The sequence below is a fragment of the Oxyura jamaicensis genome, chromosome 3, assembly GCF_011077185.1.
Source record: "Oxyura jamaicensis isolate SHBP4307 breed ruddy duck chromosome 3, BPBGC_Ojam_1.0, whole genome shotgun sequence".
Lineage (NCBI taxonomy): Eukaryota > Metazoa > Chordata > Aves > Anseriformes > Anatidae > Oxyura > Oxyura jamaicensis.
The window spans coordinates 58,483,608-58,507,263 of NC_048895.1; the positions used below are offsets into that span (position 1 = coordinate 58,483,608).

The 23,656-nt window shown below is 39.4% G+C and overlaps 1 protein-coding gene across 10 annotated transcripts in view; it reads left to right on the top strand.

Annotated features, from left to right (window-relative positions):
* MAP7 (microtubule associated protein 7) overlaps positions 1-23,656 on the top strand; it is a 110,792-nt gene that overhangs the window by 59,828 nt on the left and 27,308 nt on the right. For 8 of the 10 annotated variants that reach the window (XM_035320469.1, XM_035320468.1, XM_035320470.1 and 5 more), the window contains 4 exons: positions 2,582-2,659; positions 15,668-15,831; positions 16,735-16,846; positions 20,155-20,265. In XM_035320469.1, the coding sequence (XP_035176360.1) occupies positions 2,582-2,659; positions 15,668-15,831; positions 16,735-16,846; positions 20,155-20,265 (465 nt within the window). The remainder of the gene's footprint in view (positions 1-2,581; positions 2,660-15,667; positions 15,832-16,734; positions 16,847-20,154; positions 20,266-23,656) is intronic. The other 2 variants (XM_035320473.1, XM_035320474.1) reach the window with 1 other exon arrangement.

Below are 23,656 nucleotides of genomic sequence, written 5' to 3' on the forward strand. Positions count from 1 at the left end.
CTGGTGTGCTACAAAAGTGTTGTCCTTGTGCCAATATTGATTTACTCCTTTGTGCCCCCAAATGTATTAAATATATATATTTCTTGTACTGAAAACATGCTTACATTCTGCATAGCCTGCAACTTGATGTGAATTCCTTGGGATCATTCTAACTGCCTGGGGTGCTGGGAGGGGGTGGGGGTGGACACTATCAGGTGTGTGATACAGAAAAAATAATTGGATATCTTGAAACAGAATGTCAGAGGGCAGTTTTAAAAATTTATTTTATTCCTCCTATGGCTTGTAATTAGGAATTCTTAGGGGAGACCTTTTCAGTTTGCCTGTCCATATAACCCTACTGCCTCTTTGAAGACTTGCTTCCTCTCCCCTGATAGGGAAATCTCCTCTCAAGAAAGTAGGAAAAAATGAAGGAAAATAGTACATTCTGAAAGAAGTGAGATTTCATATTATTCCCCAATGTCTCATCACTCTGTCAACTCAGTGTTACACTGACTTTGCTGACAAGCCCCTGAAGGGAATCCTTGTTTTCCAGGGGAATTCATATTGGGTGTGCATTATTCCAGTAGCACTAATTACTCATGATATAGAAATTCATGTTTTGTGACTTTTGTGTGCCAGCCACAAGAGAGAAGGAATATTATTACCCTTTTGACCTGCGTCTGCATGCTGAAGAGGCTGCATGCAAGTCAGCACGTTTCTCTATACCAACCTAATGTTAATTTCCACCATACGTTGGACAAATCTGTGCAATGGCATGGCTAGATGTGGTTTCATACATGGCAGCACTGTGTGCTATTTAACCAGTGTTAAAGGTTTGATCTGTAGCTGGGTGATGGATTATCTTTGACTTTGGTGACTTGTTCACTTTTTGTACCTTTCATCGGAGCTATAATGTTTGAATGTTCTTCTTCCTACCCGCTGTGCAATGGGATTTCTCCCAGCTGCTCTTTTCATCAATACTGACACCATTAATTGAGGCTGTATTCTCTGACCATTGTTGAGATGCCCATTTTTCACTGAAAAGAATTTAAGAGTAACTAAACTGAATCTAGCCATCAGTGAATTCTTTCATTCAAGAAGTCTTGTCATCCTGATGCAGAAACTTCTGTTGGAGTATGAAATACACACTGCTGATCTTTATCTAATTCAAATAGCTGTGTAAAAGTCAGTCTAACATCCTTACTTCAGGGATTTATTTATGCAAATACATATTTTTAAACCTCATTTTTATGACATTGTTTTGCTAGTAATTTTTTTCATAGGTATGCAGTCTACACACACAAAGAGGCTGACTTTACGTGTTTGTGCAGACTGCTTATTTATGTATTCCTACTGAATAATGAAAAGCATCTCAGTTACAGATACCTCTGTTTTTATGTGCACTTCCATGGTGACAGGAAGTTCCACATAGTTCTTTACTTCAACATGAAATATTAAAAAATAGAATTCACATCAATATTAAAATAAATCATACTGCTTCATTATAGACAGAAAGCTTTTCCATTTTCTGTGACTTTTTGTTTGTTCCTTTGCTTGTTTTTGTTCAAAGCGGACTTCTTCAGTGCTAGTGAAAAAGCATAAAATCAACAGCTTTCCAAGTTTAACAGAAGAAGCTAAGGATGAGTAGGAAATTAGTTTTGGCACCATGCTGAGATGAATAAGGAGCTCAGATTTTGTTCCTGTTTGGTCTTTGGCTCTGCTGCTGAGACTGGAAGTAGGATGTTAGCTGTTTAGCATTTTGTTCTTTTCCAGATAACTTATTTTGTGGCACCGAGCACATGATATTTTCCAACCAAATTTGAATTTTGTAGTCAAGAATGGCTCTGACACGGATTTTTCATATTACCCTTGGTCTTACTGCTGTGATCCAAGAGTCCAGTGGCAGATATTTTTAAAGAAATTGTGTGGCTGACTCACAACTTAAAAAGATAGTTGAGGAAACTCTCTCTTTCTTTACTGATATTGCACCATTCCACGTACGTGCTGTACTGGCTTAATATGTCAGCCAGAGCTTTTAACACATGCGTGCGCAAACAACATCTGTAGGATGTCAGTATCCTGCTGTCCTCATTCTCACTCTTCAGCACTTCAACCAGAATTGCTCCAGTGTTTTGAGCTGACCTGTTTTGCATGCGTACTGAGCTTCTTCAGCCTTCTCAAATAGGACTGATTTGTTTTTTGAGGCAATACTGGTGGGAAGAGGGTGCTGCATTGTAAGTGGAGAATTTCCCGTGAACTTGTTTTGGCTAGAGGTTATGGAATAATGATCAATATCTAGTGCTTTCAAGCAATCAAGTTGTTTTAAGCTAGGAAAAAAGAATAAAACATTTTCCTCATGAGTTTTCACAGGCAGTAGTCTTGCTTGGAACATTCAGGATTACAACTTAGTGCATCTTGATAATAAGAGCACATTCATAGTTTCTTAATTGTTCTGTATTTTTTACATAAGAGGGATTTATGGAAATGTGATCTATTTTGAAAGTAGAATGATTAGAGGTGCTTAATATTCATTCCCCTAAGAACTTATGTTGCTATTGGATTTCATACTGTATGATTAATATTCCTCTCCTTCCATTTGCAGACTATTCACCAATACTAAAGGTCGATGACAGGCAACGGCTTGCTAGAGAAAGGAGAGAAGAACGAGAAAAACAGCTAGGTAAGGCCTCTTGTATTGTTTTGCTGTTGCTTTTCTTATTAACTATCATTTGCATTCCATGTTTTTACCAGTTTGCATTTAGTAGCATTCAGAAAATTGATCATGCTAGATAGGCAATATCATTCCGGAGAGACTATTACATCTTTAAAGTGGATCTTGTAATTCATGCACATCTTGGGTTCGTTGTTGCCATACCTTTCCTATACCTGTTACTTAATCTGAATCTTTATGAATATGAGAGGGGCTCTTTGTTAGGGAGTGTAGCGATTGAACAAGGAGTAATGGCTTTAAACTAGAAGAGGGTAGATTTAGATCAGGTGTAAGGAGGAAATTTTTCACTCAGAGGGTGGTGAGGCCCTGGCACAGGTTGCCCAGAGAAGCTGTGGGTGCCGCATCCCTGGAGGTGTTCAAGGCCAGGCTGGATGGGGCTTTGGGCAGACTGGTCTGGTGGGAGGTGTCCCTGCCCATGGCTGGGGGTTGGAACTAGGTAATCTTTAAGATCCCTTCCAACCAAACCATTCTATGATTCAAGAAAACAAATTTAAGTTTACAAGTAGTGAGGCTCTGTATCACACTTTGCGTGTGCAAGTCTAGATCGAGCAGGCAAATGACATTTATTCATCTCTTCTTATTACAGTTTGTGTGCAGTGTTTCAAAAATGCATTCACACACATTTATGTGCAGCTTTTGTTTTTGTTTGTTTGTTTTCTCCGCAACTTAATAGAGTGCTGCTTCTCCCCTCCTCAAATGTTTTAAGTATCATGGCACACCTTCATTTCTCATTATGTTTGGGATTTAAAGATATCCAAGAGCAGGCTTCAGCCAGAGTCAGCCCAAGAGCTGGATATTCAGTATCTGTTAAACACCTGATTTTCCTCATTGGCATCCTTGATAGAACCAGGAAAACACACAGAATTTAACCAGGAAGTGTGTAGCTCTGCATGTGAACAGCTGGAGTTGCAGAAGATGAGCCAAATCCTTAGTTCCAAGCAGGACCCTGTTGTTGCTGAGTTAACTGATCACAGTGCTGTGTTGCAAGCTTTACTAATGCAATTGCAGAACTGGCCAATGTAAGTATGTCTCACCTTGCACAAGCTACTGACCTGCATGACGACTGTGAGTCACTGGAAGTCTGAAGGAGCCTGGGCACCAGATACTGGAAAGCCTGCGTGCTCTTTAAAATGAATTGTGTTGTCAACTTCAGTGCTCCTTTGACACAATGAGGTACTCTCCAATAAGGAAGAAGTTCCCCTCGGCTGAAGTCATCTTTCCCTGAGGCCAGTGTAGGAATTTGCTCCATTATCTCAGCATTCATGCAAGGTGCAAATTGCTTTTCATTGTTATTACCTTTCTATCATGCACTAATAACCAACTCAGACTATTCTGCCATATAATTTCCTATACTGTCTGAAACAGTAACATACTTATATGTTACATATCCCAGCTGATGGGAGAGGATGAGATATATATCCAGGGGACAGAAATTAGTGACACTGCTTAATGCACTGACTTCATGGCGTTGCAGGAAAAAATACACAGAACTGTTGCTTACATTCTTAGTCATCCTTATAAGTAACAATGCTCATGAGTTTACTTAGCAACAGGGTCTTGCCTGCTCCTTGCAGTCTTTCCCTAGCAATACATCTACTGTGAGCTAGAAGCAACTTCGGGAAAGCTGCAAAGGAAAAGAAGGGTTATTTAATGCTCCAGAGGAACTGGCCATACTTCAAAACAACCAGTTGCTCTTTTAATATGTAATAATGTCTGCAGGGATCAGACTCGCAGAAGAGCTGCTGTTGGAGATACTTGGATTTCTTTTTGGCAATGATGTCAGAAATATCTAGGTGCTGAGCCCTTTCCCCAGACCGCTTATCTTTTGCTTAGTTTGTATATGTGTTAGATCCTGTTTCATTATGGCTGGTTAATACATCTGGAGAGAGCTTGCTTGGAACTTCAGATACTGGGATTAGTCAGCTTGTCAGCAGCATAACTGAGAATTAAGCAAGCCATTGCTCAGTAGAACTGAGAGCACGCCCACCCCCACTCTGTAGTGTGCTGAAAGTATAAATCTTGTAAAATGATAAAAGGAAGAGAGGCTGCTGCCCTTCTGCTACACAGTAGCAAAATGTGGCAATATAGGGAACATTTCCATGTTGCAAATTGAGTAATATTTGATGTTATGGTCAGTGGGAAATTCAAACAAAATATATTTCTTCCCAGTCTCTTCAAATTGATTTGCATCAAAGGGGAAGGAAAACAGTTCTCAAATAACGTGTATGTGAGTAACCCATACTGGGTCAGCCCGGGTAATGATGATACCCTGTAATGCAGTCATGTTGTAATTTTTATTTATTTATTTATTTTTACATGCTGGACTTTCCAGTATGGGAACAGCTGTCAAGACCCACCTTCCTCTACCTACTGGATTGTGGCTTGAATCATTTTTGAAGGCATATACAACAACCTTGAAATAGCTGAGCTTTTTTTGTCCTAAAATATGAGCATAGAAAGAACGCCTCACCCCTATAAAATACTCTTCAGATGTCATTCTTCTTCATTCTTGTGCTGATGTGATTCTTTTTTCCAGTTAGAACCATACAATCATGGAATGGTTTGGGTTGGAATGGAACTCAAAGACCATCTAATTCCAACCCCCCTGCCATGGGCAGGGACACCTTCCACCAGACCAGGTTGCTCAAAGCCCCCTCCAGCCTGGCCTTGAACGCTTCCAGGAATGGAGCATCCACAGCTTCTCTGGGCAACCTGTTCCTTTGACTCACTGCCCTCAGAGTAAAGATTTATCTTCCTAATATCTGATCTAAATCTACCCTCTTTTAGTTTAAAGCCATTACTCCTTGTCCTGTTACTACACCCCCTGACAGAGCCCCTCCCCAGCTTTCCCGTAGACCCTGCTTTAGGCACTGGAATGTCTCTGTAAGGTCTCCCTGGAACCTTCTCTTCTTCAGGCTGAGCTACCCCAACTCCCTCAGCCTGTCTTCACAGGAGAGGTGCTCCAGCCCTCAGATCATCCCCATGGCCCTCCTCTGGACTCATTCCATGTCCTTCTTGTGCTGGGTGCCCCAGAGCTGAACACAGTACTCTAGGTGAGGCCTCATGAGACCAGAGCAGAGGGGAAGAATCACCTCCCTTGGCCTGTTGGCCACGCTGGTTTTGTTGCAGCCCAGGATACGGTTGGCTTTCTGGGCTGCAAGCACACACTGCCGGCTCATGTTAAACTTCTCATCAACTAACACCCCTAGGTCCTTCTCATCAGGGCTGCTCTCAATCCATTCTCTACCCAGCCTGTATTTGTGCTTGGGATTGCCCCAGCTCAGGTGCAGGACCTTGCACTTGGCCTTGTTGAACTCCATGAGGTTCACACAGGCCCACCTCTTAGGCCTGCCGAGGTGCCTCTGGATGGCATCCCTTCCCTCCAGGGTGTCGACTGCACCACACAGCTTGGTGGTGTTGGCTGACTTGTTGAGGGCGCATTCAATCCCACTGGCCATGTCATGTACAAAGATATTAATTAGCAGTGTCCTTTAAGAGGTTGCAAACACTGTGTAGTTGGACGTGCAAAAGTATCACTTTATGATGGGGGGCACTGCACAAGCACGGTTTAGACCCTTCCCCACCCTATATTTCTGAGTTCTTGTATTAAAATGCCATCAGTCTCATGGTCTGGGATTAAAAAAAATAGTTCTATTCTAGGTGGCATTTCTTGAGAAACAGAATGCCTTTATTCCCATTTTCTAGCTTCAGTAGTTTTGTAGAACTGTGTCGTAACAGCAGCCAGAATTAGGCTTCTTTTTCAAACCTGGGGAGTCCTGGATATTGCCATCTACACCCTCGTAGCATTAATGGCCTTCCTCTGCAACATGTTTTAACTTTGTACTAGCCACGCATGCATTGCTAGGGTTGTTTTTGTTGGAGGAGGAAGAGGAAATCTTTGTTTCTGGCTTGCTCAAGTGGGTAATATGAGAAGATGTTTAGGACAGGATGTCCTAAAATCCTGCTCCTGGAGTTGAGGTTGATGGTATATATAGGCTTAGACCCTTCAGGTTCCAGAACAAATGAAGGTTACTAGCCCATTTAAATGAATTTGTCATAGATGATACTTCCATGTCTTGATTTTTTTCCCCCCTCAGGTTTGTTCCCTGTGTTGTAATGATGCTTTGCTGTAGGGTGGAGAGAGATGCTTTCCTTTAGGTTTCCTGAACTCTGATTTCCGAGCTACTGAAAAATGAACATTTGTTACTGGAATGATGGGACTTCTCTTGAGAAACTTCTCTTTCATTTTGTGTGACATAAAAGTAACATTAAACCGTAGTGGTTTTTTTTGTTTTTTTTTAATAAGTTGATGTGGAATCCTTCATTCCTAAAAGGGAGAGTTCTGCACATGCCCATAATGTATGAGTGTCTTGTGTGTCCTTGAGTGAAGAATTCTCTTGAACTAACAAGAAAATTGAAAGTTGTGTTATACTTTGATCTGTACACTTGTCTGCGAACATGATTTAGGAGCTGTCTCTTGAGATTTGTATTCTAGTACGGCAAAGCAGAGGTTTTTACAATGGCATGCAAGCTTCATTTTTCAGGGCAGAGCCTAGATAATCAGTCACTCGTGTCATGTGAACCATAGCAAAGGAAAATCTATGCTATGTTAAATATCAGGTTTCCTAACGTTGTATAAATGTGTGTCTTGCTGAAAGAATAGAGTTGGATTTTGTTAATATTGGGACATTTGCCATACAACAGTAAAACATACGAAAGAAGGGATTTTTATTCTGTAAAATTAGAAGTTGAATTTAAACTTAATTCATCTTTTTTATTTAGGGCATCAGCCAAGTTTAGCCAAAGTTAAGACTTCAGGTCACCTCGAGATAAATTATTTTTATTTCCCAAAAAAGGGAATAAAAATAATTTGCGTTCACTTCTGTAAGTGATGGCAGTGATCTGTAAGATGTTTGTTTCAGCAACTTGAGCAGCAGGAAATCATATCATTTATCTTCTCATAAAAATTAACTTGCTCACTCCTCCTGCTGATATCGTATGGAGTACTAGTTTAATTGGTATGGTGTTTGTTTACTGGGCAATATTCTGATATTAGGGGGGGGGTTGATTTGAGACTTATTTCCATTCTAGATTACTGCCTACCTTTATTTTTTTTCAAGTTCTGCTGTTGATGTGGCTTTCACCGTGGTGTAACAGGTCAATGTGCTCTGCACTCTTGAGGATTTACTTGCATCTAGCAGGGTTATTTTAGCCGTGTTTTACTTACCACACCTGGGGTTCTGAGTACCTCTTTTATTTTCAGTTAAAGTTAAGAGAGTAGAAAACATGAGTGCTGTCATCTTTGTTGTCCATGTATATGCAGCATATATACATACATATATATATATATAATTGTGTGTGTATATATATAAACGCTTCAGTATAGGGTATGCACTGCTTTTGAAAAGCCATCCCCAAACTTTCAATAGGTGAATGCCTTGGCTTTTTCTATGTGACTCATGTTTCCTATGACTAATAAGCTGTATCATTTTTTCAGCTTTTTTCTCTCTTAGGTTTGCCTTGTCATGTGGGCAGAAAGGAACCATGGCTGCTAAGCAGTTACTTTAATTTTGTTTTATTCCCCTGGCCATGTGGTAATGTTTGTATTACTTGTTGATATGCAAATACAGACCCTTAAAAGACTATTAGGTTAATCTTTACGTGATTATGTAAATAATGCTTTCAGTGTGTCCCATGCTCTTTAGCAGCCATATTTTCATTCTGCGCTGTTTCTGCTAGCACTCCTTCCACCAGTTTTTGAGCTGTCGTGCTTGTCTTGGCTCCAGCCCAGCACGATGGTTTCATCCTTGCTTTAGATCAGTGTCAGGCTGTGCTTGCCACTCTCGGCTGTGTGTGACACTTGTCGGGGCTGTTTTGTGAAAAAAAGTCATAGCAGAGAGCCTGCTCAAAGTGGTCAAAATTTTCGTGGTCAAAGTGGTCAAAATTTTAATAAAAGCTAATGCTTTTTTTTCACAGAAGGCCACACCCTCGACATTGCCACATAGGCTGCATCTTTCTGGCAAACTGAACAGCGGTAAAGAGAATTCCCCAGCATTAAAACATAATTGTTCCTGCTACTAAACTGTTGCTTCCTGGCAGGGTTTTGGCTCCAGCTAGCTCTCCTAGCTGATTCCCAGACGAGGTTTGGAAATTGATAGAGAAAGTCCCTGGGCTTTTCCTATTGTATTTTGAGTACTGTCACCGTTTTAGAAGGTAAAGGTTTAGTAGCAGAGATGAGTTACTCCGTGTCGGTTGGTCTTTGGGTACATTTTTTAGTGTAGACCTGGTTCTCAATAACTGGAAAGGAAAAAAATGAAAATATTTTTTTACAGGGAAAGTTACCGGGATTTTAAAATGGTTTTAGTTCTGACAGCCTGAAATAATGTTGCACAGTGTCTTAGTCCCTGATTCTTGAGCAAATTGCTTTAAGTCTTACCTCTATGCATATTTTATCTACACTAATCCTGCTTAGATGCTGACCCTTTTTATCACAGTTATAATCCTAACAAGGACATATGGCTGGTATAGTTTCTGGCACTGGGAACAAAAGACGGTAATCACACCATCTGAGTTAACTTTTCACTTAAGGAAAAGTTGTATTAATCTTAGGTTTTAGAATGTGTCTGAGTTTCAGGTTGGCTAGATCTGTTGCAATCTTAATGCCAACAAGGTATAAGCATTAAAATAATATTTAAAAGATCACGCTATGCTATGTGTTCTTCTCCCAGTTGAAAGTGATTGTTGGCACAATATCACATTAGTAAAAATCATAAATTCTGTTGGTGAATTCCTCTTGGCTTACTCTGTTCTCTGACTGCGAGGGACAGAACTTTCTCCAAATTTCCACAGTCAGAAGCCCCACAGAAACTGGGAGTCAGTGGCATTAGTTAGCATCCGAATCATTTTGGGATGTCCTCAGAGGTCCTGAGAGTGCCAGAAGGGTTTATAAGGCTAGAAAACAATTTTTAAGGAAGATGAGTTTAAAAATTTCTGTGCAGTATGTCCCTCAGAGCATGACTACTGGGGAGAGGCTGGCTTAGCGAATGTGACATTAACTTCAGCTGTAATTACAGTTCTGCAGTTCACCTTTTAATTCAGTCAGTCATTTCTGTGGGCTGCTGGAACGTTCCCCTTTTTGGCTACAGTTAAAGCAACACCGATCCATTTTTCTGCTAATGCAGCAAGGAGGGGATCACAGTCTCAGGCAGCGTGGAGCTGGCAGCCAGGAAAGGTGAAGCAGTAGTCCGAGGAGAGCTACTGCTGAGGTGAGTGTTGTGAAGTCAGGAAAGAAGGCTGGAAAGCTTGGCAAAGACTATGAGCTCTCTAGTCAGGTAAGCTGTCCGTCCAAGGTGAGTGCAAAAGGCAGGCTGAGAAGGGGCAGCGCTAGGCTGATCTGCCCTTATTATAGGCAGTAACCAGAAGAAAAAGGGCTGAAGTGAGAGACAGCAGAAGGCTCAGCAGAAGGGGAGCTGTGAGGACATCCAGTTGTTGACATGGGCAAGCAGAAAAGGGAGACTCTGACACCTCACGCATGCTCCTCTTTCCCGTGCAGTCTAAAGCCCTGCAAAGCATGGCACACTGCGTGCATGAAACTGGATCAGGGAAAGACGCTACAGAATGTGTTACACAAAATAAATGTTGTTTGTAGGTAAAAAGCATCTCCTGCATTAAATTAGTTAATTACAGTGTAAAATTGACTGGTTTCAAGTATTGCATGTCTTTTACTATTGAAATATTTCTTTCAGGATCAATTTTGTTTTTCTCTTGCTCAGTTATTTTGCTACTTCAGAACGAGGTGCCAGAAGTGTAGTCTCATTATGTTCCCTTGTAGTCTAATCCAGCAGTACTAGTTTGCAAACAAGCAGAACGTATTAACCACATGTCTGGGGCTCAATTTCTAAATCCTGTTTTTATGCTCTGATTTCGTGTCCTTGTATCGCATGACTGCATTCCAAGCTATAGGTGGTACTAAGTAAAGAGAGAAAGCAAAGATGTGAATTTTCTTTTGTATTTTCCAGCTTTAACTGATTAATGCTCCTCTGCTATTTAAGCTTTCAGCACACAGATACTATTTGAATGACGACAGAGCTTCCTTTAAACGATTCTTGCATGTTGTCAGTATGTGTTGATATAAGGCCAAGCAGAAGCCTTTTCTTTGGACTGTGTCCCTTGCTGGAGTCCAGGATTGGGTCAGCACTTAGCATAGCTCTTAGCACAGCTTCTTTAAGAGTGACCATAAAACTAGGTATTTTCCCCTTCGATGTCCAGCTGCTCTTCCAAGTTGGTTGGACCTTTTAGAGATATCTTCTGGTTCCTGTAGGCTCATCCTCTGCTTCTGTCTGGCAGCAAGATATATATGTGTCCCTATCCATGAAACACAGAAGCACACCTATGCATTCAGAATAGGACTTAACATTTTTTACCCTAGAATAGGCTTTTTTTTAACCCTTGAGTAAACTTTTACCTTACCTTTACCTTACTTTTTTTTTTTTTTTTTTTTTTTTTTAATTTCTGTCTTGGGTAGCAGGACAAAAGTTTCTGCGAATTCATATATAGGTTCACAAGAATGAAATAAAAAATATATACTTTAAACTCAGTTTTCCTTCATTTTTTCCTGAAGAAATCATCAAACACCTCAGGATATTGATTTGTTACTCTATATACCTGCCTTGTAGATGGCAACAACTGAGCCTTAAGTTTATGCAAGAATATCAGCAGTGCCTCCAGGCAGCAGTGAAAGCAAGGGAGATGTGTGGTTCTGGCTCTAATAAGAGAAAATTAGGAATTAATACCTCAAAAGAATAAAAACAAGATTCTGTTTCTATGTCTGTGAAAAAGGTAAATTAATGAAAATGGATGTTATATTCTGTATCAGAAAGCAGGTGTGTTTATATCATAAATCATGGTTATATGTACCAGTTAAACACTTTGTCCGAGCATAAAATTCGCAGCTTCCTCATGTTAACAGATGGATGTATATATTCCCTTCTGCCTTTTGCCAGTGACTTGGAGGTTTGTTTGAAATAAGTTTATTTTTTTTTTTCTGTTATAATTTATTCCAGCCTAACATTTTCATGTGCCTTGGTAATCCATCACTAATTTATGGTTCTGTTATTGAGCTGTTTTTCTTTATTAAAAAGTATGACTTTATTACCTCTTCTGCTAAGGGCAGAGAGTCAAGGATGAGTGTTACTGTCCAGAGGTTTGGTCCAGAGGTTTGTCTTCCCAGCAGTGGGAGTGTGTGTGAAAGTTAACTCTTTTACATACTAAGGCAAAAATATTTTAAGCCTTTCTCTTCCTGAATTACTTCTTAAAAGTTCAAGTATGGTAATTTCATTACTTTTCCTAAACAACATGATAGGCTGAAGCCTGCAGAAACAATCACAAATAGAATCCCAGGAAGATCTGACATTAGTGACAGATGGAGCAAATAATCTCAAAGTTTTTTATCTGGCAAATCAGTATTCCAGTGGTGTCACTTAAGAAGTTTATCTTTGCTTTCCTTAATTTCTCATATCCTTCAGGAAGGGCTTTATTTTCTGTAGATAACCAAAGAGCCTTTCCTTGCTGCATTGCCATTGTAAGCAGATTCCAGGCACGGAAGGTTCAGATGATCTCAGAAGCTGTGGAAGTCTTCTGGCCCACAGGATTGTGGTGTCTTGATGTGCTCATTGGACTTCTGTGACTCCTGGGTAAAAGCCAACATGTGGCAGCTAGATAGACTTTGACGACATCTGCCTATGTTCGTGATCTCAGCATGTGCTGACAGAAGCCGTATTTCATAACTTGCCTTTTAGGTCGGTTTGCGTTAGCCTGGTGTCAGCACTGATGAACTTTGTCTCTGCACTTACTGCACTGGCCTGCTGTTAAATTCGGCAAACTGCCAGAGCTGTGGCTGAGGCGAGGGGAGCTCGGGTGGGCTGTGCTGCCCTGCAGCCCCTCTGCTCACCCGAGGCATCCTGTGACAGCAGAACCCAGTAAACCCCTTTGGCAGTATGTCTGCCCTGGCCGACAGCTCTTCACCTGGACCAGCCACAATTAAAACTGGCGGAATGAAAAAGACTTGGAAGAAACCTGGCTTTAACCAGGCTGTTTCCGTGATCCATCTGATCTCAGTCCCGTGAGCAACACCGTCAGCCTAGGGGAGGGCGAGTGCTGCTCCCTTTGGGAGCAGCCAACAGTTCAGTTAAAATGGTCATGAAGCCTCACTGGAAAAATTAAAAGTAAATACTATTTTTAAAGGTTTTCAGTAGGGAGATCTCAAGTAGTAATAGTCAGTGTTAATTTCTCTGAAATTTTTATCAAAGGTTCAAGAGAAAGAAGGAGTTCACTTCAGGAATTAATACTGCAAAAGAAAAGAATAAAAATGAGACTTTATTTCTATATCTGTGAAAAAGATAAAATAGTGAAAATAGACATTATATTTTCTGTCAGAAAACAGGTCTTTCCCATTTGCAGTGGAGAATTCACAGCTTTAATTGTATTCTTTCTTTTTCCCTCTAAATGCAACCTCTTTAGAAATGTCTTTTGCCAGCTTGTAGATGGTATTAAAGGTAGTGGTAATTGGTGGTGGTTTGTTTTGTTTTGTTTTTGAAGAAGAAGTGTAGTCAGTTGAAGTCGGTCACCACTTTCAGATAACTTTTTCCATATTTTCTGAAGAAAACAAGATGAATGCACATGGAGTACATGAAAAGAACAGTACAACTCACTGATGAAGCTGCCTGTTCTTGAGCTGACCCTCTTATACAATCCAGCTGTGCAGAGGAAGCTTTCAAAAATCTCTGCATCCTGGTGAAAGGGTCACAGCAGTTCTGCCCAAGACATCGGTTAGCTAAGTCAGGCTATTAAGCAGAAGGCAAAGACAGAAAGAGGAGACTGCCTCTGAGGTGACAAGTTTTACACTTCAGTTCTTCAGGATACAGCCCAAACTGTTGGAAAAGGTGGGCTTTTCCAGTCTTCTCCAGACCTGAGCAATAGAAAGCATCATACCAGCTCATGTAGTCCCAGGAGAAGGATAAACCGTAATGAGGCCACCTTTTTGTCCATCCATTCTCTGGATGAGCTATTGGGTCCCAAGGGCAGCAAATGCACGTATGCAAGTTAATCATACATTTGGAACACTTATTTGGGGTCTATTTTGTTATGTTTTAAGGCTTTAATATGGAAGGTGGAGTTTTTGCTGGTTTCAGTGGGACTGGAAACTGCTTTTCTGCCATGCTGTCCTATTTTCAGCCTTAGCTGGCAGTTCAGATTGCCCCTGCAAATCTCTTCACTAAGTTAGCACAGAAAAGTACTTCTATAAATCTTCTACCGGCTCTTGCATCAGCATTTCGCATCTGTAGATGTCAATTTTCTCAGCTATTTTTAGTAGTTATCTAAGCAGCTGTGATGTTTCTTGATCTGTGATAATATGGCTATGTTAGTTTATTAAATTGGCTGCAAACAGCTTTCTGAACTTTCACTCATCTTGCCTAGGAGATGCCTTCTGGCTGATTGTAGCTGTTGCACCGAGATCTCTTTGCTAGCCTGTATTCCACATGCTATCTGCTTTTATCAAGAAAGCATTTGAAATCTGAAATGCTAAAGAGATATTTTCTAAATATGAACTTGTCTTCCCAGGATGGAGATTTTCAAGAGACTGTGTAGGTGAGGTTAAGAGTATAGTCTAAGTTCTTTATCAGGTGAGACGGGATGTGTTTGAGTAGGCAGGAAAATGCATTAGAGGAATTTGGTGAAGATGACTGCTAGCCTTATAAGAATTGATTGCAATGTCTGTTCTGAACACTTAGAATCAATTTGTTTGTTTTATTTGGCTTTGGTATGTTGTTAAACAACAGAAAGCTCTGCTAACTAAAGGCTGGAGTTGCTGTCCTAGAGTGCAGGACTGTAAAAATAGGCTCCTTTTTCATGACTGAATTTAAAAAATACTGCCTCAGTCTAAGGAAAAAAAAAAATCCTTACCTCGGTAATTGAAAGGTTTTTTGAAACTGCTTTCCTTATTTCCTGCTTCTTATGCATTATCAATGAATTCCTTTGCATGATTTTCTCTTGTGGTTCTTGGTGTGCTTTTTTTCTTGTGAAAAATGTATTTGTGAAGATCAAGAGGTATGCCATTGTTTTTTTTGTTTGTTTGTTTGTTTTTGTTTTTGTTTTTAAAAAATCAAACGAGTTTTTTAGAACAGTAATTTCTGGGACCTAAAACTTTCAGGGCAGTAATGGGGAGAGAGAGGTCCAGTGTATCATACGTAACTGCTTTAAAGTGCACTACAATTTGAGCAGGTGTTCCATGAGAATTCATACCTTCACAAAAATTCTGACCCTGATGGGGAGTAAAATTCCTCTTGTATAGTGCTTCTTGATTTACCTTGATTTGTGCTTCTGTAATGTTCAGAGTTCTGCAGCGGTGGAGGTATGTAACAGGTTAAAGCTCACTTTTAGTCTGATTTCTTTGGCTGCTAATGTTTCCTTCTGGTTAGCTGCTGGTGTGGATAACAGTCCAGGTACTACAATTGGCACCCCAACCACTTCTATCAAAAGAGATGTGCATTGATCATTAAGGGTATATAGTGGAAATAGAGTTTTATCTTTCTTTTTACAGTGAAAGATTACAGAGAATTGGCATGGTTTGTACAACAGAAGTCTGTTCATATACATCTGACTTAAGTATTTATGTATTTTAACACATCTTTTCTAACGCATAGAAACTGTATGTTTAAATAATTTGACCATTTCTGGTGGTAGTTTACAGTAATTAAATTGAAATTTAATTAAATGAACGTGTGACCAGGCTACATGAAGTTTTAACACATGAAGAGAGATTAGAGAATTAGGAAATTATGCATGTGTTAAGGAAAGGAGTTCAAAACTTTTTTTTTTTTTTCAAAAGTTGTTCAGATTTTATTAAAGATTTCATCACATATAGCATGTTAATATTTTTATTTCTGATTTTTCTTACAGCTGCAAGAGAATCCATCTGGTTAGAAAGAGAAGAGAGAGCTCGGCAACATTATGAAAAACACCTAGAGGAGCGCAAAAAGAAGCTAGAGGAGCAGAGATTAAAGGAAGAGAGAAGGCGAGCTGCCGTAGAAGAGAAGCGAAGGCAGAGGTTAGAAGAAGATAAGGTAAAAAAGAATGTCATGAAAACACTTTTCAGCATGCTTTCATTGTAAGAAATGGTACCATCAAACTTTTTCTTTTAAACTTAACAGCAAGAATGTAATGTAAGCCATGGTCAGTATGAGAGGGAGCTCAGAAGGGGATTTTATGAAGCCTTACAGGCACAAATAGCACTTTTTGAAGTGCCCTTTGTGAATCTGTTGCAGTGAAGTTGAATGTATCTGGGTTGTAGTGTGTGGCACTACTCAAACTTGCACAGAAAAATACAAATGGTGTGTTTCATGTAAGGTTGTGGGCTAATTTGTAGCCATTTGGTATAACGGTAGCTATGTCCTAGTTACCTTCTAACAAATCCTTCAAGACTGAGTGTGAAATAAAATGAAAGTCTATAAAATAAAATAGTCTATGAAATTTCATAGACTATCTAAGTAGTCTGTGAAATAGACTATTGACTGATTTGTTCCAGTTAAGCTGGGAACTGCTTGCAGTGTGATCTTAGGTAAGTCAGCTCATCCTTGCATTTTTTGTTCCTTCTCTGTCTCTCGCTGTCCTAGTATTTAGTTGGTGAGAGATTCAAGGTGGGAAGTAAACCCTGGTGTGTGTTTGTGCAGTAGTTGCCATAATAGGGTCACTGTTTTTTCTCTGCAATTCTACCTAAGTTGGCAACATACCTTACCTTTTCAAAATTACAGTTAATAGTTCAATTTATTTATGACTTAATTACTGCTTAATTGTGTGCTAGAATTAGGTTGGTTCATCTGAGTGTGTGTCTTAACCAGGCAGCACATAAGCTTGAGCACAACTCCAAGATGCCTGCTAAGTTTTGACCATGGGGACAGTAGTAGAGCTTGCGAGGATGAATTTTAAAACCCAGTGGTATCCAAATGTATTATCCTGTTGTACTTAAGGAACGACATGAAGCTGTTGTACGTCGCACAATTGAAAGAAGCCAGAAGCCAAAACAAAAGCAAAACAGGTGGTCCTGGGGAGGAGCGCTACATAGCCGCATTAATAACACAGGTAAAGAGGGAGGCCTGGTTTGTTAACCAGTTTCCCTGCCCCGCCAGTTAAATGGAATTTACTTTGCTTCTTTTAAAAAGATGGATGATTCAGTGTATGCTAGTTTAAATTCTCCGCTCTTGATCTTATTATTGCTAGCAATGGCATGTTTCTCACATTCTTGTGTAGTAAAAACATAACAAGGAGAAATCTGAACAAAACTTAATACTTGTTTCGGGATTTGACTAATTCTATAATTCTACTTTGCTACAGCTTCTCGCTTCTGCTGCTTTGCTGTTGTTTGTGTGTGTATGTGTTGGTGTGCTTGTGCTATGTCAATTTTGTGATATGAGCTACTGTGTGCCAATGTTAAATATCATGGCTCAAAACATAGTTCTGGTGGAAATGACCAAATACTGATATTAAAACAGGCTAAGGAAGAAATTTTTTAATTTGTGATAAGCTGTCTGAGTCTTGTACAGATATTCAGGGAGACTGGAAAAAGCTCCCCTTTTCCCTAGAAAAGCTTAGATGGGCAAATTAAGTGATTTTTTGCTGTATGCTTTATTCCTCAATTATCTTCTGTAACTGAATCTGCCAGTCATTAATTTATACATGCCCTATTAAGTATGACTAGCCCAAAAATTAGAACATCCTATATTTTTTTCACCAGAAAGTGGTGCTTAAATATAAAAGAACTCTTCCCTTCCTATTGTAACATGTACATTTAAATGCATGCAGCCTTTCATTAAGGAGGGGGAAGATGCTGAGAAAAGAATCATCTGAAATCTGATTTGTCATATATAAGCTCAATAAACAGTTGTTTTCATAAAAAGTTACTTTTTTTTTTTTTTTTTTTTTGCTTATCTCTGTATAACTTGATTTTTATTTTCTTTACTGTGGAAAATCATTGTCTTGCATTCTGTCCCTAGGTTATTTTTTTGAATCATCATTCACCTTTCTCGATTTAGCAGGCCTGGAGCACCACTTCAGATCTCTGGGTGGTGCTAGAAAACCTGGTACATAATCACTGTGGTTTGTTGATTCCTTTACCCATAGCTAGTTCTCAGGAAATGAGATCATCAGTAACTAAACCACCCTCATGTAGCTGTGATGCATGCTTAACATCATGTCAATAGACTAGAACTGTTGTTAGTCCCAGATTTTGTTGTTGTTATTATTTATTTTTAATATGGAGAGTTATTAATGGCTGACTCTAAAGATCTGGCACAATTCACCAACATGATACATAATATTCTGCCTACTGCAATTCAAGGAGACCCAATTTAAATCTTTTGTATTTTTTTTCTCTAAAATGTTTTTGGCATACTTCATATCACACTTACTTTGCACATGAAGACATAAAACCAGCTGCATTGATGCATACATTGCTCAGTTTTTTAATAACAAGAAACCAGCAGTCTTCTGGGCAATGGATTGCATTTGGCCTGCTCTACATTCATAGGTTTCCTATTGCCAACATGTACACACAAATCCTCGTGCTGAATTTCGTTCACTTCAACAGTGTTCATAGATCCAAGAGAAATGTCGGCATGCCAAATGCAAGTGGTGCTTTTCATACTGTCATTTGTCAGCTTCAGGAAGTTGTTTTATGCAGTATACCCACTAAACCAAATGTAGAAACTTTTTTTGTTGTTGTTTTTGTTTTTGTTTCCTGCAGTGATCTACTATATATCCTCTCAGATATAGGTTAGGCATCAGAGATCAAAATCCGAATCCTATCTCCCACAAATACTGTTCTGACCAAGTTCCGTGACATGTGAGGCCCATGTATCCTGTCTGCAGTACAGAACAACACACAACACTCACACATCAATGCGGTAAAAACTTGCCAGCCTACAGAGGTCTTGTTCATATCCATAATAATTACGTTTTTCCTTTTAAAACCCATTTCTGAATTTTCATCCCCCTTCCGTTGCCTACTTTGCTAGGTCTGAACACTCACTGCGTCATTCAAATGTTAGATGAAGTGAGTAAACGATCACCTGGGATAGGGGAGAATCTTTCTTTCTTTCCCCCAGCCAGTTACATTGAATCCTATATAGTTCATAGATCTGGGGAGAGTAAAAGTATTTTTAATGTACTGTATTTCTATGCAGTTTTCTCTACCTACAACGAATATACTTTAATCCACTAGATCAAACAGCTAAATATAATGTTGATGTACTAGTCATAAACTATTGCAGATAATCCTTCAGCATCCTCCTCCTTAATGTTATCGGTGCCCTGATCTTGTATCTGCTTCCAAAACAGTATGTGGATGTATCTGTGGACACACAGAAATGAATCAGCAGAGCATTTAGGCATGTGCTCAAGCCTCACTGGATTTCAGTGTGGTTAAATGCTTTGTTGAGTACCACTGAGGCTCAATACATGCAAAAATGTAAGCAAACGGAGAATGAGCTCTCCCAGCATCTTCCAATTGCCGCATTTCTGAATAGAAATTTGCAGTGGAGGATATTTAGTTGATGCACTTAGATTTATTTATTTATTTATTTTGGGGGGAGAAGAGAAAGCATGTAGCTGGACTGTTCAGCTCATTCTTCCTCTTTGGCCCTTCCTAATGGCACATACATATGGCTATGGCACATACATATTATATACCAAATGTGCATCACAAGAAGTCCGTAGCCTTCCACAGAGGTTCATTTTCTTTATCTCTTAAGCTGTGTGTAGTTAGTCAATCCAAAACTGCACCTTCATTCACAGCAGGTAGAAAATGACTCTGTGGTGGGAAATTCAACACTTTCGCAGATCTATGGGAGTTATGTCTTCGAATTCCTTTTGTACTTACCAATGCTTCCCATGTGAACTAGCCTTCCCTTAATCTTTCAGTATGATTTTATTGCAGTGCTGGCCATCCCCCTAATAACAGTGCCTTGTCCAATGTCACCTTTGATTCAGGTGCTAAAGGGTTTTATATGAACAACCCCATGTTTCCAAGTTCTTTTCCTGAAGCTCCCTATTTTGAGTTATGAGCAAGGGGTTTCTGACAGTACTGAAAGGAACATGGAAATACCATCTTGGCTACTAGTATCTCCTTAAATGTTCCATTAAGGTCCTTGGATTGTAACCTGATTGATAATCAGTGAACAGAATATTTCAGACATTTTACATTTAAATTGGACAGTTTTGTGCCCAGTCTTTGAGTCATTTGTACAACGTCTGCTGAAAAGCCCTTTCTATTTTGAAAGTTCTTGTGGTAGAGCAGGAATGACCTAGTCATGTTTTCCTCCTCCCACTAGTGAGCTAGGAACTGGCATTACTGCATGTGGGCTGTCAATTAGCATTATCTCCATTTGTTTTAGATCCAGACAGGCGGTCTGTTTCAACAATGAACCTTTCGAAACATGTTGATCCAGTCATTAACAAGCGGCTCTCCTCCTCATCTGCAACATTACTAAATTCTTCAGACAGAGGTACAGTTTCAAAGAGGAAAAAAAAAAAAAAAGAGCAAGAAATAAAATGTTCTATACTGATGTATGGCTTTGCACATAGAACAAGTTTCTGAAGTCATTTTCTGTACTTTATCTAAATGGAGTGAAAAGACTCCAAATGTGAAAAGTAAATGGTTGAACGTCTCTTTTCCTGTGAGAAGAAATATGTATTTCTCATCTTTAAAACAAGAGAATTTACCTACACAATCTTCCTTCAGCAAATGATAAAAGCGGTGCTTCTGTCAGGTTTTTAGTAAATGAGGTACAGCAACTGAAAGAACACATCTCTCCATAGTGCATGCAATCATTTATGACCTTTTATTTACATTAGGCCATTTTGTCATTATTTTGCTTTTCTTTTACTTTGTTAGTAGTTCCTGAATATCTTAGAACACGTTGCATGAAGCTTTCAAGCAGTTATTTTACAACTTCTGATTTTTTTTTTTTAATGAGGGGATATGGGGATTTTTCATACAGTGTCTGTTTATTGACTTTGTCTTTTCAAAGATTGCTTTACTTTGGTGTATGTTTTTGACATTTACAACTCTGCACAACTGATAAACAATCAGGCTTTTATAGGTTAAGGTAGCTGAATTGCTGCCTCTGTTCTGAGGATTTATGAGGTTTTGAAGCATTGAGCCAAAAGGAGTTTAATAAAAGAATGTCTCTTGTATAACTTGTGCAAACAGCTTTGTAGTAAAGTACTCAGTAGGGATTTTTTGTCCTCTACTGAGAATGAGAAGTTCTGTCCCACTTCAATCCAGATAAGTACATATTTTCCAGAACAATTTTTAGAATGGAGCTTCAGTTGTATTGCAAAACCGATTGGTAGGCATCATGATTTGTATGTCTTAAGTGCCACGTTTTACGTGCATCCTCATATCTTTGTTTCAGATTGATTTAACCATGTTAATTCTTGTGGGTTAACACAGTTGTGGAGTCTGGTAACCTGTGGAAAATAGGGTTATCTTAGGAAATAATATATTCCAAAGCTCCAATACTTTTTCACTCTAAATGTGGAAACCCAAATAGTTTTTATTTTGTTACCTTTTTAGGTGTGTGTGTGTGTATATATATTGTTTCCAGGCAGTCCTTTGCCACGGATGATTCTTTGAGGAAGGATCTCAAGAGAAAGAGGGAACAGCAGGTGGCATTAAATATGAAGCGTAGTCTCTTATGGGCTGTAGGTCAAAGTGCTATACTTTTTGCCAACAACTTCAAATTCTGGAGAAGTTAGACAGTATGAGGCAGTCTAATGACAGGGGAAGGGAAGGAATAAGGAAGTGAGGACCATATGTAAAAAACTTTAAATGCCAAAGCATTCCTTGCTTGGCATCTCCATTAAATCCAGCACAGGAGTCCTCAGACGTATCATGTATTTTACAGACTCCAAGACAGAAGGTAAACCCAGATGCTATAAATGCTCTCTTGTGCAGTCACATACCCCAGTCTAGCTGAGCACACTGGATAAATGCTGCTGGCAGCCCAGGTGGCCTCAACATCTTAAGACACGTGCTTAAAGGAATGATCTGCCTGTCTGCTCCCCTTTTCACCTTCCAGAGGGCACCCAATCATGTTTTGTCTTGTAACACATACTCCTACCCACAAAAGAGGGAGCTGGAGATGAGGATGATAAGCTTACCCTAAGTGGCTTACAGCTGTCATCAAGAACATGTCTTCTCTTAAGCAGTAGTTTATTGTTTTTATTTATTTATTTATTGCTATTTGAAGGACAGGATTTATTATGGCCCAGCCAACAACAAATGTTTTCACTTATGGATTGCCTGGTTAATTTCTTCTAAATATAATACTGCTACATAGCTCTTTATGAGTATTTTATAATCAGGCAGCTAGAACAGCTTTTTATGTGAGGGGTACAGGTCTGGGTAGTTCAAACTTCATAATTAAATATGAAGAAACATTCAGTTGGAGAAAGCTGTTGTCAACCAATAAGTTATGGTGCTCTTTAAGGAAAACTTAGTAAGTGGATACTACTGTAGATACAGTATGACTTTCTTAGTTTGGAAAAGCAAAACCTGCACTGTAGTCGTGTTCTTCTTCCTCCTCTGCTCTGCAGTTAGTTTCTCTCAAAACATGTGAGGGTCTTGATCACTGCATCACCTTTGTCTGCCACGTGTATAGAAGAAGTTCAAGGGCTCCAGTGTTGTTACCTGCTGAAAGAGAATCTAGGGATAGAAGAGTCTTTCCCATCTGCTCCTCATCATTTTTGTGTCTCTCTGTGAGCAACCACCACATATCAGTGAGAGTCTTTCCTTTGCAGTGCTCGTCAGGAGACCTGTTAAATCCATGCCACCCATCTGTTGCTAGAAATAATCAGATGCTGTTGTTTGTTACAATTTATTCTGCTGCTGCTAAGACAACTTTCCAGTGTTCAGCTGGTATATACTGAAGATAAATACAGATGACCGTAAGCAATTCACTGTTGCCAGCTCCCTGACACTGTGGGTTGCTGTTTTTTTTTTGTTTGTTTGTTTTGTTTTGTTTGTTTGTTTGGTGGTGTTAGTCTTTTTTTTTTCTTTCTTTTTTGTTCTAGTCACATTTTAGGCAATAAGGACCTTCATTACTATGTTTAAACTAACCTGTTAGTAGCTGGAGGTATGGATACTTCCACCAGCACCTCTACCAGGAATGGTCTTCCAGTGTAGGACCAAGCAGCAAATAGCCCTGAGAATGGTGGTAGCCTAGCATACCATAAGAGGAATAAACAAAAACAAAAACAAAACAAACAAAAACAAAACAAAACAAACAAAAAAAAACTTTTCCCCTTCTCTGTCAGGTGTTTTGAAGTACTAAAATTTGAAAACATCACCCCAAGGCTTTAAAAACAAGAGCAGCAAGGAAAAAAATAAAGAAAACAAAATGACTTCAGTGTCTTAAATCTGTTCTTTTTATTTTGGGACACTCTTTGTTCAACTTGCTTCAGTGTGAACTGTACACCAAAGCCCAGCTGTTCAAAGAATTTAGTTTTAATACTCTTGTAGTTGGAACTCACCGAGCCAAAGTTTATCTGGCTGTTCTAGGTTGATGGTGATGCTGGTAGAGTACGTATTTTAAGTGTGAAGCATGGTGTTTTCAGGGAGCTGTGCATTTGGAAAATTCAGTAAGTGATCATGGCAATCTACAAAACCTAGATGTGTTTAAATAAGGTCTGACCTAAACCCATTTTAGAGATTTAGGGAGATTCAGCTCCAAGCTCCTGGCTGACACTATTTTGACACCTTCAAACCACTGCTGAAATAGACCAACAAAACCCTGCTTCTGTCTCTTAGCTCAGCGTTGGAGCATGTCAGCTAACCTCCCAGACACTGCCTTGGTGCCGTTAGTTGGACGCTGTGGGCACAGCTTCCAGTAG